General features: G+C 43.5%; 1 protein-coding gene across 1 annotated transcript in view; it reads left to right on the top strand.

Moving 5' to 3' along the window:
- Positions 1-15,262, top strand: part of ERBB4 (erb-b2 receptor tyrosine kinase 4) — a 616,088-nt gene that overhangs the window by 395,341 nt on the left and 205,485 nt on the right. Inside the window, exon 4 of the mRNA XM_030487261.1 lies at positions 10,360-10,494. Coding sequence (XP_030343121.1) covers positions 10,360-10,494 — 135 coding nt within the window. The remainder of the gene's footprint in view (positions 1-10,359; positions 10,495-15,262) is intronic.

The raw sequence follows: 15,262 nt of genomic DNA, 5'->3' as shown, positions 1-15,262 counted from the left end.
CTTCCATTAAAATTCCTCTTCCGAGAGTTGGCCCCGTATCTCAGGAGAGGTGGACAAGTGGCGTGGAAACGTGAGAGAGTACTTGAACAGATCCCAGATAGCCATTTTAAGCTCGGTGGACACAGACTCCTCTTTCGAGCGCAGAGAAAAGATGAGTGAGGTTATGCAATTGCTGGAGCTGGCATCAACCCAGCTGCATGCCAATTACCAGCCCGAATGCAAATGCTTGTACTGAAACGCAGGATGCAGCTGGACGTGGGTCTGGGCACCCTTCCAGGATTATTCCAAGCCACATTATGACAGTTTTGAAAGAGAAGGGCTCTATGGAGCCAGTAATTTTTTACAGCCTTTCAGAAAAAGGAGGAAATTACCACTACATCCAGATCTTAACTACTTTTTTTTTTTTCGAAGGGAGAAGGAATTTCTGCATGTTGATGCCAATCAGGATGTACTTGAGGCACTTAGGATCCAAGACAGAAGGCCATCAGTCTGTTTGCCAAGTGCGCGGCCCGAGTGCCAGATGTGCTTGGGATAGAAAGCAGGCTTCTGGAATTTGTCAGTGGTTGTAGGGTAAGAACTGAAAAATATACCAGCAGATAATGCCAGAGTTGAAGCTCCTGGGGATGCTGCAGGGAAACCCAGCTGCATTCAGATGCCCCTGGCCCTACCGAGGTTTCTCTTCCTATTGCTGCTTGACTTCCATGTGGAAAGCCCACTTGGAAAGGGTGCAGCAGCAATGGCAGACAAACTGCCGTGCAACAGTGACTCACAAAATGCCTCTTATAAAGAGCGGATGCCAGGAGAACAGGAACACCATAGTCTCACAGTTCCATATCTCAGCAGCTGGAAGAGGGAAATTGAGAGCTGCCACCAGCAGACATGAAACGTTACAGCTTTGATCAAAATATTATATGGCAAACGTCCTGACAAGGAGAGGCATTTAAAGTGCTTGTGTCTGTCTTGGCAACATAGATGTGAATCAAAGTATTCACTTCATCCTGGGTGGAGAAATGACATGAGGAGAGAACTTTTTACAAAGTTTAGGGGAAGAAGTAAGCAGTGTCAGTGCCATTTCTCAAACCTGGCCCACACTGCTGACATGAAATTTAAGGTAGGCTTCAGTGGAGAGCTGGTTTCCTTAAGGGTTCCTTGTGGTGCGGTGGACCTCATACTTATTAGATGTCTCTGAGCACCAGCTTCCACTTTTTCTGGCCTGGAATAGGATGCTCTCTCCGCTGCTGCCCCACGTTTCTTCAGACTCCCTTGGTTTTGGCTGGCTGTCCTTGAGATCAGGGAAGGAAGGAGCTGGGACGGGTCCCTGTTGGAGCAGTGGGACCGTGAGGTTTAGGTCTCAGTACTGTACATCAGCCCTCTGAAGGAGGCAAAGGAGGATGGTTGAAGGATCAGTCTGCAATTTTATGCCCAGGAAGCCTGGACTGGTGGTTCACTGTAGGGTTTGTGGGTGAATCTGCAGCCAATGGAAAAGCCCTGGAGGCGCTAGGAAACTGCTGGAAGCTGCTCATGTTGTTGTAGGGCTGGCAAATAAACATAGTGCCCCTCAGGAGCAGAAACCATTCATCTGGAGAAATGCTTCAATTACAGCAAAAGCTTTAGAGAAGTTATAAGGTCGATGGTGTGACAGATGAAGGAGTTGTTGCAGCTATAGAGCATGGGTAGCATTTCAAGAGGGCAGAAGGAATGACACTGAGCTCTGTTCAGCCTTCACTGAACAAATTGGAAGATGCCCAACACAGAAAGCAGGGGCTGTATCATGAAAGACTGCAAGGCAAGTGCTGATACAGCTGCCTTGGGTTATTACACCAGATTATGTCCCACAGGATGCTCACCATTAAAGGTGACCAGACAGCAGAAATGGATTCCAGTATCTGTCACAGCCTCCAGGCTTTCTGGTGTCTGCTGGGACACCAGAGAGACTTTGTTGGCCCTGTTGGTGCAGCCAGTGTGCTGCACATCATCTCCCCTTCTGCACCTTCTGCTGGCTTTCTGCAGAATAACAAGAACCAGGCAGAAAAGAGATGATTTATTTCTGATTCAGCAGATTTTAGTAACTTTTGAATAATCAGATGCCCACATTTGTGTGTCCTTGCTGAAATCCACACTCAGAGGTGTGGTTTTGGAACAACTGAAGGATAGGCAATGCTAAGTACATGTGTGTTGTCAGAGGACTCCCTGAAAGGCACATAGCAGCGCGCTGCAGGAACAGCTCACCTCTTCTTGAACACATGGTCACTGGTAACTGGGACACAGACATCCCTCCCCAGCAGGTAGTGCTGTGCCCCCTCAACACTAAGCCATGGCTCCTGCGAATGAAGTGACTGCTCATTTCTGACTGTTGGTGTATTGCTGCTCTTACTGAGCTCAAGAGTGTGCCTTCTGGGGGGTGAGCTAGCGATCTGTCATACTCTCCACGGACAGTAATTTGAAACTCATCAGTGATTCATTACAGCGACTTAAATGAATACAATTTTCTTTTTGCTAACAAAAGTCAAAAGATTGAAAGGAACAGCTCTTTCATACTGAAAGCTGTAATGGTTCTTAGTCCACATGTCCCCTTTGCGTGAAATGGGGGACAGCGATGGTGACATAGGTTCTGTATTTCAATTACTGTAGCACTTCTTTATACGTGCTTTTAAACATACGTTATCTTTCAGATGGCTGTTTTGCGTCACCAAGTGCTTATGAGTAGATAAAAGTTTAAAATGAAGTATGCTTTTATAAAAATGGAGAGAATAGATTGCTTATGGAGTGTTACTGTGGTAGTAGATGATTAATAATTATGATTTAGGTTGGAAGGGATATCTGGGGGTCACATCTGGTCCAATCTTCTGCTTAGAGCAGGGTTAACCTCAGGCAAGGATCAGGTAGTTTTTTGTTTATGAAAATCTCTGGAGGTGGAGATAGCACTTCTCTCATCCTGTGCTTAAGAACTGCTCTTGCTGTGAAGAACATTTTCCTGATGTCTGATTGCAGCTTGTGCCTGTTGCTGTCCTTAGGCCATGCACTTCAGAGTCTGCCTTGTGTTCCCTTATAACCCTCCTTCAGGTAAAGACAGTCTACAGTTAGGTACACCCTCCCCAGTCATCTCTTCTTCAGGCGAAACAAGCCCAGGTCCTCTCACCTCTCCTCATGTGACAAGTCCGTCAGCCTCTAACCACCACCATGGTCCTTCCCTGGACTCCCTTGTAGTTTTGCAACAACCGTGTTGCACTGGGGTGCCCAAAACATGCTGAAGTTCCAAAATGCATCTGAACTGCTTCAGATGCACCTTCATGAGAGCCCAGTGGATGGGAATCATAACTTCCCTCACCTGTTGGCTCTGCTTCTGCATTCCACTGTGTGATCACCCTTCATCACTGCATGGTGCCCTGCTGACTCATGTCCACCTTACCGCCCACAAGGACCACCACGCTCTCTTCTTCATCTTCCCCCAACTGGGAGAAGCCCAGAGGAAGCCATGTGGATTGTTGCAATGTTATGTTTTTATATCTCTTAATCTACCTGTCAGGCCCAAAATTATATGAAGAAAACAGTAAATCAAGCACTTAGCTGCTAACATCAGGATCAGAATTGGACTGGACAAAGAAATGAGGCAATTAGCATCTCCTTCTGAAAATTAATATCCCTGTAAGAGAATCAACATGGTACATGAAAGCTCCTCGCCTGCAAAGTCAACAGGGTCAAACGGCTTTCAGAAGGTAGTGATGGGAACAGAAGCAAACAAATGAGGCGGGTAACATTGTGAACAGCTACTGCTGCTTCTGCACAGGAAATGGTGGAGCTAAGGCTGGTCATGCAGCTGCGTGTCTACCCTGCTGTTAATTAAAATCAAGAGTATGTGATCCTGATGGCAGGTGCGTGGTTAACCATAGTGCTGTTGGTTGGAATCAGTACATCTCTCTTATTCTTTGTTGTCAAAGCAGAGTAATTATTGCAGCAGCAGGAAGCCTCCTGCAGAATAGAGGGGAAAGAGATTATTTAAATGTAAACCTGGGCCTAATCAAGAAGGCAGAAGCTGCTGTGACCATTGCAAGATGTGTTAAATTGAGCAGCCACTAGAACAAGTGAATCTACTGGATTATGGAGAAAGACCATTTCGTTTAGGACAAGCCAAGTGTGTTGAAAAAAAAATATACTTAAGAACAGGGCCGTTTCTTGTGTGAAGAAGCACATCTTAAATTCAGTTTATACCCAACTGTTTTATTCCCTTTCAGATGGGTGAGGGTTTTTTTCTGTTACTTGTTTGATTCAGCTGTTTCTACTCTTTTCCATACTCTTTTCTCCATGCACTGAACCCTTTGGGGCCATCCAACCGCATTTTAAGTGCCCGATGGTCTCAGTAACTGCTCAGGGTGCAACATGAAATGGGGCTCATTAGCCTGACACAGACTTGCACTCGCCTGAGAATAAGGTACTCATGGAACAAGTGGTGTAATTCTGGTGCATTAAACACAAAGGGCTGGGAGCATTTGCCGTGTTGTTTCCTATTACAAAGTAACCAGCTAAATGATTTGGTGCCTTATCCAAAGATAAGGCTGTGAGAAGGCAGAATTCAAGGCATGAACAGACAGAGGACTAATCCAAGCAGATACAGTCTTCTTTGAGTTGGTTTAATATGGCTGTACCCCTTCATGAAACACATATTGCCTTTGGGGACATCACTAAAGAATTTGACCAAAGCCTGTTGTCGTTTAATGAAGTAGCTGCATGACCCACAGGGACCCTCTGAGCCCATCTTCACACACATTTGGGGTGAAATGGTGGAAAGGGTACCCCATCAAACTCAGGGAAAGGTAATCAAATGATTCCGGTTTTATTTAAGCAGCAAAATAGGGAGCTAGATTTGGAAGATTTATGCTCAGGTGCTACAATCCAGTATTCTTAGTTATTGAGCAGTTGGAAGTACAGACCCACAGGCTGCACATAACACCGATTGCTTTCGATAGAAATAAAGAATATCTTGCTGTTCCTATCAAGCCTTGAAACTGACTTCCAGCTAATGACCCAAATAATCTTTACTTGAAATTGTATAATTGATATCGAAGGCTGGCCAGGGCTTCTAGCTGGGACATAGATTCCACATCCACAAGCTTTTGAGTATGGTCATTGAGCTGAAATGGAGAAGGTTAAAACTCTCATTTTCATTACCAAGCTTCCCTCATCTCCCAATACAGATGTGACATTTCAATTTTACACAGTCCAACTCTTCTTAAATCATCTGTATAAAAGCCTCAGATCTTGATTGATGATGGATGAGCTATTGTCTTCTAAAGCACCCCGTTCTCATTACCGTTTAAGACATAGCTTATTAATGATGGACCTGAAGTGCATTCCCAGTGGGTCATCAGCAATCGACTGTGCTAAGAGATCAAAAGACTTGGTTTGGCATGAAATTTCCAGGCCAAAGCCATTTTTGGATGATGCATTCAGCATCTTGGATGAAATGTGACTGTTTTGAGGGTGATCTGACAGTAGATCCCCATCACCTGGATGATGATGGCAAAGATGCAGCACTGTCAGCGTGCAATGGTGCTTCAGCTCTAATGGAGGCTGACCTTGGAAATGAAGGTATCATCAACATGCATTGTATAATATGTTTGTGCAGAGTGTACCTATATATGGTGTAGTGTAAAAGACAGCTGTTTCCTTAGCAGACAACCAGCTTGGAAGGTATAACTTGTCTTGTTTTGCTGTTGAAGTGGTTACAGCGCACATGCCCAGCAGTTTCTCCTAAATAACTCCTTCCCCTTTCTCTGCCCTCTTTAGAGCTAGTTCTCGTCCCTCTCACTATGCCTTCTTCCAGTTCATCATGCCAGCTTGGCTTCAAAGCACCAAAGAACTGTTAATTTGCAACCTTGAATAGCAGTAGCAATTTTATAACCAATTTTATAACAATTTTAGAAACAGATTCTACTGCTAAATAGGTGCATGCAGCCCCCACTGCATATCAGCGCATAAAAGTTACTTGCACTTCAGGGCACGTTGCAGAATGTGAGCATGTTTTGCCAATTTAATCCACATTAGAACTTAGATAACAGACCGTGAGGGATTACGCTGCACACAAGGAAAAGTCAGCTGAAGAAAATGCCCTTTTAACAGATGGATGGAGAAGAGTTATTTCCATCTCTGGTCCAAACAGACAACACACTTGCAGAGCTAGTGTCCCTTTGCCTTTATTTACAGTGATCTTCAGCTTCTGGTGCCTTGTAATGCATTTTCACTGACTCCAGTCCAACTCCTATTAGAGTAGATGTTATGAATTTAGCCCCCTTTTGATCTTGGCAGACTAAGTATGAATTGTATGTGATGTAGCTATCTGCGTGCCATGCCACTGTATGGAAAGTGTAAGATACTTGTGTTTCATGGTTGCCAGAAACCTGTATGTTTCCATTTCTCCTGTTAGTGTTGTAAGGTGGGTTACCAAAGCTATGTGGTAATGGTTCTGCTTCATTACTGGGCTTGGTTTGGCATGAAAGCAAGAAAATAGCAGATTAACAGGTTATACATTTCTGATTTAGCTTCCTGAATAAATAGCCATTTAATAGGATTTTAATAACATGCAGATATAAGTTACAATCGTTTGGCTGCAATAAGCAAAATAATGACAGAAGTCAGTGTCAAGCGCACCGGCTGATTTATTTTCATATATCTTTGGTTACAGAATTATACTGCTGTTAAGCCAGTAAAGTAGCTCTAATAAGAAAGATGATAAGATTTTGCATTCACTTCAGAATCAAGTGGCAAAAAACCTTGGAGCTACTCCTTTGCTCACAACACCCACTGCAGCCCTGGGGCCAAAACGGGAGACTATGGTACTCTTTAAGTGCAACAAATGGTACCTTACGGGAAGGCATCCAAAACTAACCGATACCTTTAGGAACTCTTTTCCCAATGAAGCTATTAGGGCTTGTGCTTGAAAATCCCCTTTTGTAGCTCTTGTGTCCCTCAGCATCTCAGAAATCCAAGGGTGACGTTTGTGGCCAGCACAGCCACAGCCGGTGTTTCAGGCAGCAGCTGATGGAGCCGAGCGCTCAGCCTCCTGTCCCAGGCAGCAGTGTTGTACTCAGACCAGCAGTTCTCCAGTGTCACAAAGAATTGGTTTAGAAGACAAAATTATTCTCCCCAAAACAGTACTTAAAATACCTTCCACTGTGAACAGTCCCTCTTAGAGCTTCTTTGGCAGCAACTAGCTTCTTTCTTCGCAGTAGCAATGACAAAATTCACTGGGCCGCTTGTCATTCATTTTCCTGTTGCAGCCTATGAAAGAGTTCAGCAAAGAGGCACCCCAGGTGTTGCACACAGGAGAAGAAACCTCTTTTTGCCTGGCTTCTTTTCCTAGCTCGTCTGCATAGGCAGAAATGCCTGCCTTTCTCCTCCTGTTTGTTGTTTAACTTTATCTCTCACTTTCAGTGCTGTAAATTGAAATGAGATGATGACTTTATGATGATGAGTTCATTATACTGTAACTCTATTGTATATTGATTACATTTGTGCTTCGTTTGCTTAACATGTAACAGGGTTTATTAGGTCTTTCCAGGCATTGTTCTTGGTAAGAGAGGGCAGAGAAGTGCAAAATGCATTTAAGTTCAAGTCAGTGAAGCCCATGCCTCTGTGCTGATTTACACATGCCCAGGATTCAGCATAAAGAAGGATAGCAGGTTGGAACAGGAAGGTAGAAAGGGAATGATCCTGGATCCCACAGAGCAGGAAAAGTCGAGCACAAGTACTTTAAAGATTGTGCTGAACTTTGAACTCAGGGTTCTTCAGTATCTGTAAGAACCCATCTTTGATATTATTGCTCAGGTTCATTAGCACCTCACTGCACAAATAGCCATGAAAACTTGAATCCTGTCACCTGTGAAAATGGTACAGTGCTGGGCAAATAAAGATACTGTATCATGTTTGGAGGGACGAGCAGCAGGAACAGCATTTATTTATCAGTGATGAGGGAAGTGAGAGCATTTTCCATGTTTGCTTTTGGTAAATCACAGGGAAAGCTGTCAGCTTTCCACAGAGTACAGAGGGGACACTTTCTGGTTACTTTTATGCTGCAAATAAGTCTTTCTTCACGACTTGAAGCTGTTGGAATTACTTCTAGACTGAGGTGCTGCCTGCTAGACGAGCATGCATCCAAGTTCCTAGCAGAAAAGAAAATCTGATAGGTATTGTCATGAGTGAATGCTCTAAAAGCCAGAAATTATGCCAGTGGCAGGTGTTCAGATGTACCATCTGATAGTGACACCGTTCGGAATCCTGTGCAAATGTTTAAGAAGCCATGAATGTAGAGTTTACAGTTTTTCATGGCTTGTTAAATGTTGAAATCAAAATCTGGGCCATAATGGATTAGGTAATTCTGTATAGCTGAGACAACACAGAGAGTCATAGAATCATAGCATGGTTTGGGTTGGAAAGGACCTTAAGATCATCCAGTTCCAAGCCCCTGCCACGGGCAGGGACACCTTCCACTAGAGCAGGTTGCTCCAAGCCCCTGTGTCCAACCTGGCCTTGAACACTGCCAGGGATGTGTTCAGCTTCTCTAAGCACCCTGTGCCAGCACCTCAGCACCCTCACAGGGAAGAGCTTCTGCTTAATATCTAAACTGAACTTCCCCTGTTTCAGTTTGAACCCATCACCCCTTGTCCTATCACTACAGTCCCTGATGAAGAGTCCCTCTCCAGCATCCTTGTAGGCCCCTTCAGACACTGGAAGGCTGCTATGAAGTCATTATTAGTCATGTTTTCAAGTCCTACTTTTTCCCCAGAGCAGAATTGCTAACAGATGCTGCATGTTTGGGTGTTTTCAGGCATCAGAAGAATATCATACAGACAGATCATTGCTACAGCTCTAATCTGGACTCGTTTCTGTATAAGATTATTATTATTATTGTTTTCATTTTTAAGCTCCTTTTCAATGAAAAGCCAAGCTTTTAAACCAGAGGTTTCTAAGAAATAGTAATACTCTGAACTGATTAATATGGTTGTCATGGTTTAAGCCCAGCTGGCAACCCAGAGCCACACAGCCACTTGCTCACTGACCACTTTCTTCCTTGCCCTGCTCCCAGAGGGATGGGGAGGAGAATCAAAAGAATGGAACTCCCACGGGTTGAGATAAGAGCAGTCCAGTAACTAAGGTATAATCAAAACTACTGCTGCTACCTCTAATAATAATAATGATTAGTGAAATAACAAGGGGAGAGGATACAATTGCTCACCACCTGCCGACCAATACCCAGCCCGACCCGAGCAGCGATCTGGGCCTTCTGGGTAACTCCCCCCAGTTTCTATATTGGGCATGACGTGCTGTGGTATGGAATACCCCTTTGGCTAGTTTGGGTCAGGTGTCCTGTCTCTGCTTCCTCCCAGCTTCTTGTGCCCTCCTCCCTGGCAGAGCATGAGACTGAGAAAGTCCTTGGTCGGAGTAAACATTACGCTACAGCTTTTAAAGGTTTCCTTGCAGATGAGGACTATCAGATGACCTTAATCATTGCCACCATGGTCATGATTTACTCTTAATGTGTCTGCGAGAAGTGTGACACTCCTGGCTTTATAGCAGCACTTAATGTCATTCTAAGGTGCCATTAGTAACTAACCTTCAACATTTCTTTGCTGCGGCTTGAATCTCTGACACTAAGCGGTGCAGGAGGTTTTAGCTGCATCGCTCCTGTTAACTGTAATGAAAGTCACATGGATTGTCCTCTGCTTGGGAAATCCGAAAGCCAGATTAAGTAGAGAAACTGTGAACTTGAACAAATGTTTAGAGGGTAAAAAACCCCATGCTGTTGCTCCAGAGGAAACCCTGGGCTACAGCCAACAACTCTAAGACCATTTTCATCTTGAGGTTTGACAAATGAAGTCTTTAGAGACAGGGCAACAAGCCATTTTTATTTAAACAAACTGTTATACACATGAAAATTACAACAAAAAACAACCAACTCAACTTTCATCTACTCAGAAAGCATCTCCCTTCAACACAAAGCTTCCAGCAAGGCATGGCAGTGGTAGTTCTTGATTCAGATCATAGATACTGAGTATTTGAGTGTTTTGGATGGTGATATTACAGCAGCACAGTTGGATCAGGAAGCCTGCTTTTCCAGGCAGCGTGATGACTGGACCCTTCTCAATGTGCTGTGGGCTCAGAAAATTCCTACCCCGGCAGAGCATGTTAGTTTATTGTATGTTTTGAGTGGTCACACATATTAATGAAATACAGCATAATGGGGTTGATTGCTCGTGGTTTTGAAGTCATTTAAGTCTTGAAGGTTATTTTACCCACAGATGACAATACCATTCCATACTTGATTACAAGAGTCTTACAAGTGTGTTCTCTATTTCTTTTATGCAGAAATACTCAATGGAGGGGTGTATGTTGGCCAGAACAAATTCCTTTGCTTCGCAGACACCATTCACTGGCAGGATATCGTGCGTAACCCCTGGGCCTCCAACTTCACTTTGGTTCCAACAAATGGCAGCTCAGGATGTAAGTACCAGTTTTATTCTTAGTGTTGCATCTGCTCAGCATGAAACGGTATAAATATGGCCACATATTCTATGATTTATGTCAAAGTTTTCCCCAACCCTCTGTTATGGAGAATTGTATTTGTAAATTTTCCCTGCATTCTTCACTGCATTCTTCAAAGTTTCTACACTGCCTGTAGGAACACTTGGTCTAATCATAAAAACACTTCGTCTGCAGAGAGTATTTGTGAACATCTGAATTTTCTCTCATCTGGTTTCTCTCTTTTGCGTATTCTTTCTTCTATTTATTGCTAAAGCCACTGTGCTGCCGTGGAAGCACAGACGTTAGTGTTTGCTTTGCATTTGTTCCTGCTGCTCAGGCTGGTCCTTGAGTCATAATGGTCTGTCTATGGCATCGTAATTAGCTGCTGAAGTAATTATGGTATCAGCTCATGGATATTCTGTTTTTAGGTGATGAACCTCAAAGAAGTAGATATCCTGCTGTCTTGTGTGTATCTATGAAGATAGAATTTGCAGAGGATGGGGTGCACTTTATAATATAGCAAATGTTTCTCTGGTTTTAATATGTTCTCTCATTTTAATGCTCTTGATTTCAAACTTGGAGTACTTTGATGCATTTCTCTATTTCCCTTCCTTACAGTTACTTACCTTCAGTAGTATTTTGATGATTTTTGCAGCAATAATGAATTGTGCTGAATGGTGGTGACTGTGATACAAAGTGTTTAAGTAAAATATTCCATAATGTAGTAAAGAGCATTCAGAACGAATACCAAAACAGTACCCTCAGGATGTATCAGCATTGAAATTCACGTATAGGCTGGGAAGAAGTTTATATCTGGTGTCAGAAGTGACACCACAGCAGACACGTTCTGAGCATCCCAGGTATAGGGACATTCTGGATTGCTTGCCATATTATAAGGTGTCCCTCGAGGATGCATAAATCACCAATTGCCTCTTTAGCTTCCACAACAACCAAGAAACAACTTCAGTTCTTCAGTTGATGCTAGGAATTCAGAAAAATAAATAAATAGAAATTAGCCTCTGGGGAAAGACCACTTGATAAGTCCCCATAATTCCTAAACAGCAGCTTGTTTTTAGCCCAGTGCTTTGTGGAATAATAGATTTTATATAAGGCTGACTTGCTTTTGTATATCTCACCTGCTAACCTTAAATCAGAGCACAGCTACTTGAGATACAGCTTCCTCCAGGAGCCTGCTAAACTCCACTGCTCCTCGATCTCTCAACTCTGGAGCTGAGGCTCGTCTCTTCTGCCTTCTGGCCGGAAACCTGACACAGTTGTAATGCAGCCAGCTATCCTATTTACATATTAAAAACCCTCATTGCTGGCGATGATCAGTTCTAAGCAGAACTGATAAAACCTTTGAAGGTTTCGGAATGCCTGTATGCTTTTATGAGTCATTACTTCAACAAGAAAAAGACTTGGTTGTTACGCTGGTTTGCTCTGTTATTGGGTTTTCTTTTAACCTTTGCCAGTTCTTCAAGACAAATGCTTCTGCAGCACCAAGGTAATAAGCTCTTTTTAAAAAGCAACCAACATCAATACTATCTTTTTGAACTGACAAAAGTTTTACTGGTGACTCCAGAGGAATCAGGACAAGATCAGTGCCGAGTACTTTTGGAATCACACCCAGAAACTAATAAAGGCAAATATTAGCTCCCACAGCAGGATGAAAGAATGTATGTACCTAAGTCCAGTTTTCTTAAACCATGTTTTCATCCTTTTTTGGGTTGTTTTGAAGCATATGGAAGGAACAATCTGTGCTTTGCCATTTGCGCTTGATAAAGCTGATAAAAGCTTTCTTTCAATGATGGTTGAGAGCTACATCCCAAGGCAGCTTCATTAAGATAGCCACCCAAATTTTGCTTTCTCTTTCCTTACTTGGGATAGAACAGAGTGCAGTTGGGCTGTATTTAATTTAATAAACAGAAGTCTCCTTGTCCAAGAAACCAGATTCTATCTCAATGCTATGCATGAGTTGTGTGAAATTTGATTGAATTAGCTAATCCAAACCATTTCTGTCTTCACAACTTAGACAGGAGAAGATATAAAACCCATTATACAGAAAGCCAACAAATGGCTAAAGTGGTTTAACAAAGGTGTTAAGGCCTTGGGAAACAAAGAATTCAAGTACAGAAATCACCATTTAAAATAGCCTAAAATTAAACAGCTGTCTGTATGTGTGCACATGCACTATTATACATGCTCATAGGTCTCTCTGTGTGTATATATATATATAAAGCCTTCCAATGAAATCACTCAAATGTAGAACCTTATTACTACCTGTCAAAAGGTAGGAGAAAAGGGAATGTACTACACTGGTGGTTCACAAAAGAATTAAGACAAGTTATTTGTACTGGTGCAGAAAGGACTTGGAGAAATGAACATCGAATTATAACCCTAAAATGGAAATCTGTATGAAGTATCATTAAATCAGGTTATAAAGTACCATTAAATAAGGTATATGCTTCTCGGATTTGGCTTTTCATAATCTGCTAGGCAATGTGGGTGCTTGCTGGGCCCAGCCTTGCTATTTTTCCCCTGCTGCAAATTATGCTCAGTGCATTGGTCTTTTTGTGCACAGACTGTGACTCGTGCTCTTTTGGACCAGCATATATATATATTTATTGTTTGTTTTACGTGACTGTTTAATTGCCTGAAGCCTCAGGTGCCGCCTGTCAAATGCAAATCTTGGCTGCATCCATTGGAACCGAGTAAGTACCCATTGCTTGGCATTACCGAGAGTATCCTAAGTGCAAGGGGTGTCAAGGAAAGCCCTCTGGGACTTCCCATGTCTGAAAGAATGAGTGGGGTTTACTGCTTACCTAAAAACCTTTCCAGGAGAGGGAGAAGGTCTATCAGAGAGGCTGCATCAGTCTGGGAATGTGGACCAACCAAAGCTGCTCTGTCAAGCTTGACAAAGTCCACAGTAGTAGTATTTTAGGGAAGTCTGTGTAAATGTGTGCTCGTGTAAGACCTGGGTGGATCCATCGGCCAGTGTGCCATGGGTGGCCATGGCTGGCAGGACTGGAGGGAGGCTTATTGCCCAGGAGTTGTTGAGGCTGTTTCACTGTGACCACCTCAGGGGCACTCCCTGGCAGGAAATACCTCAGGGACAAAAGGCTGCAAACTGCTGTACCAGGATCAGGTACTTCATCACTCCAGCAGGTCCTAAAGCCTAAACAACAGTTCGGTTTTAGCATCGCCAGCATTGTTTCCAGCCATCAGTAGCAGACATAAATCTCCCCTAAGGTGTTAACCTGTCGGAAAGAACAAGGGCCCACCCTCAGAGAAGAGCCCAGCGCTTGCCAGGTTTTTGCTGATGCCAGAGTTGACTCCAGCAAGTTGATATAAATGCACTGGGAGCACCTGTGTGCAGGGCTCAGCCCCACTCCTTGCTCGTCTTCCCCCAGGAGGGAGCCGATGCTGCTGCTTCCTTCCCCAGCCAGAGAGAAGAGCTGATAATGGTCCCACTTCAGGGATAATTTCACTTGCCACCCTCCCTGCTGCTCCAAAGCAATCAGCAGAGGAAGAAGACAAAAGGGTGGAGTGAAACGAAGATGCTTTGAAATAAAATCAGTCCCCTGCCTCTGTGCTTGTTTCATACCTTGTATCTGCCAACTCTGGCAATCCTCTTCATTTACATCAGTGCTAGACAGAAGAGAAACATGGCCGGTGAACTCTGGGAATAAAGCTTTTCTGATTCCCTTCTTCACAGGCTTTTATTGTCAGTGTTAAGAAGCCGGTTGAAAAGGCCATGGCATCTTAACCACTATGACAGAAATACTGCAGGCGTATGAATCCTAAATGCTGCTTCTCCCTTTTTCTTTATCCCGAAACGGATTCTACCCGTTGCTTCAAGTTGTGATCAAACACATGCAGAAAAGCTCGTGTGAGAGGCCTTTGAGTTACACGGTCTTATGTTCAGATGAACACAGCCAGTGGCTGCCGGCGCCGAGCTCAGCGTGTGCTGCTGAAATGTGATCAACAAACGTTGTACGAGGGACCACGCGTACCTCAGCTCTCCAAGGACAGATACCTGTGTGCCTGGCTGCAATACTACTAATATCTACTGTTTGCAGAGTCTTCCCATATTGATATCTTGTAGCTGAAGCTTTTAATATTCATTGTAATTTGAGAACAGCCTTCTCTTCCATTTACCCAAAATCAGCACTATCGGCCTGGGCTTTTTAAGCTGGGCACCTTGCAGTGGGAATCTCAAAAGTGCTTAACTGTCTACAGAGCACAATTTTCCCTTTAGGTATATGTTACTGAATTTGTTTCTGCAGCGCTGAAAATCAGTTTTCTCTCCTTCCAAAAATAAGCCATGACTTACAACGTTGGCCAAGCATGCTAAAGCCATGCTTTGCAAGAACATATTCCCCTGGTACCACATCCACTTGTTGGATTTAGTCCCTTAATGACTGAAGAGCTGGAGCTCTCCCCTTCAGAGCTAGAAACTTAAGGTGCAGTTCCAGTGATGGTGCAAGAAATAAAGCAGGAAATAAGGATTAGACTACTTGCCTAAAATGCCTCTAACTTGTTAGACAGCTCCTCTCTGACCAGCTTTAGGGAAAGACCAGTGAAAACCCAACTTCTTGGATCTGCATCCTTGATGCAGGACTGCTTGTTGGCCTGTGCCCAGAGTTGGGAAAACTAAAGCCTCTGAAAATTAAGCCCATTTTAAAGTGTTCCCCTGAACTGAAATTTCTGCTCAGACTCTGAAGTGCAGTGAGATTGGTGGAAAAAT

The sequence above is a fragment of the Strigops habroptila genome, chromosome 5, assembly GCF_004027225.2.
Source record: "Strigops habroptila isolate Jane chromosome 5, bStrHab1.2.pri, whole genome shotgun sequence".
NCBI lineage: Eukaryota > Metazoa > Chordata > Aves > Psittaciformes > Psittacidae > Strigops > Strigops habroptila.
This window is presented reverse-complemented; position numbering and strand designations above follow the sequence as displayed.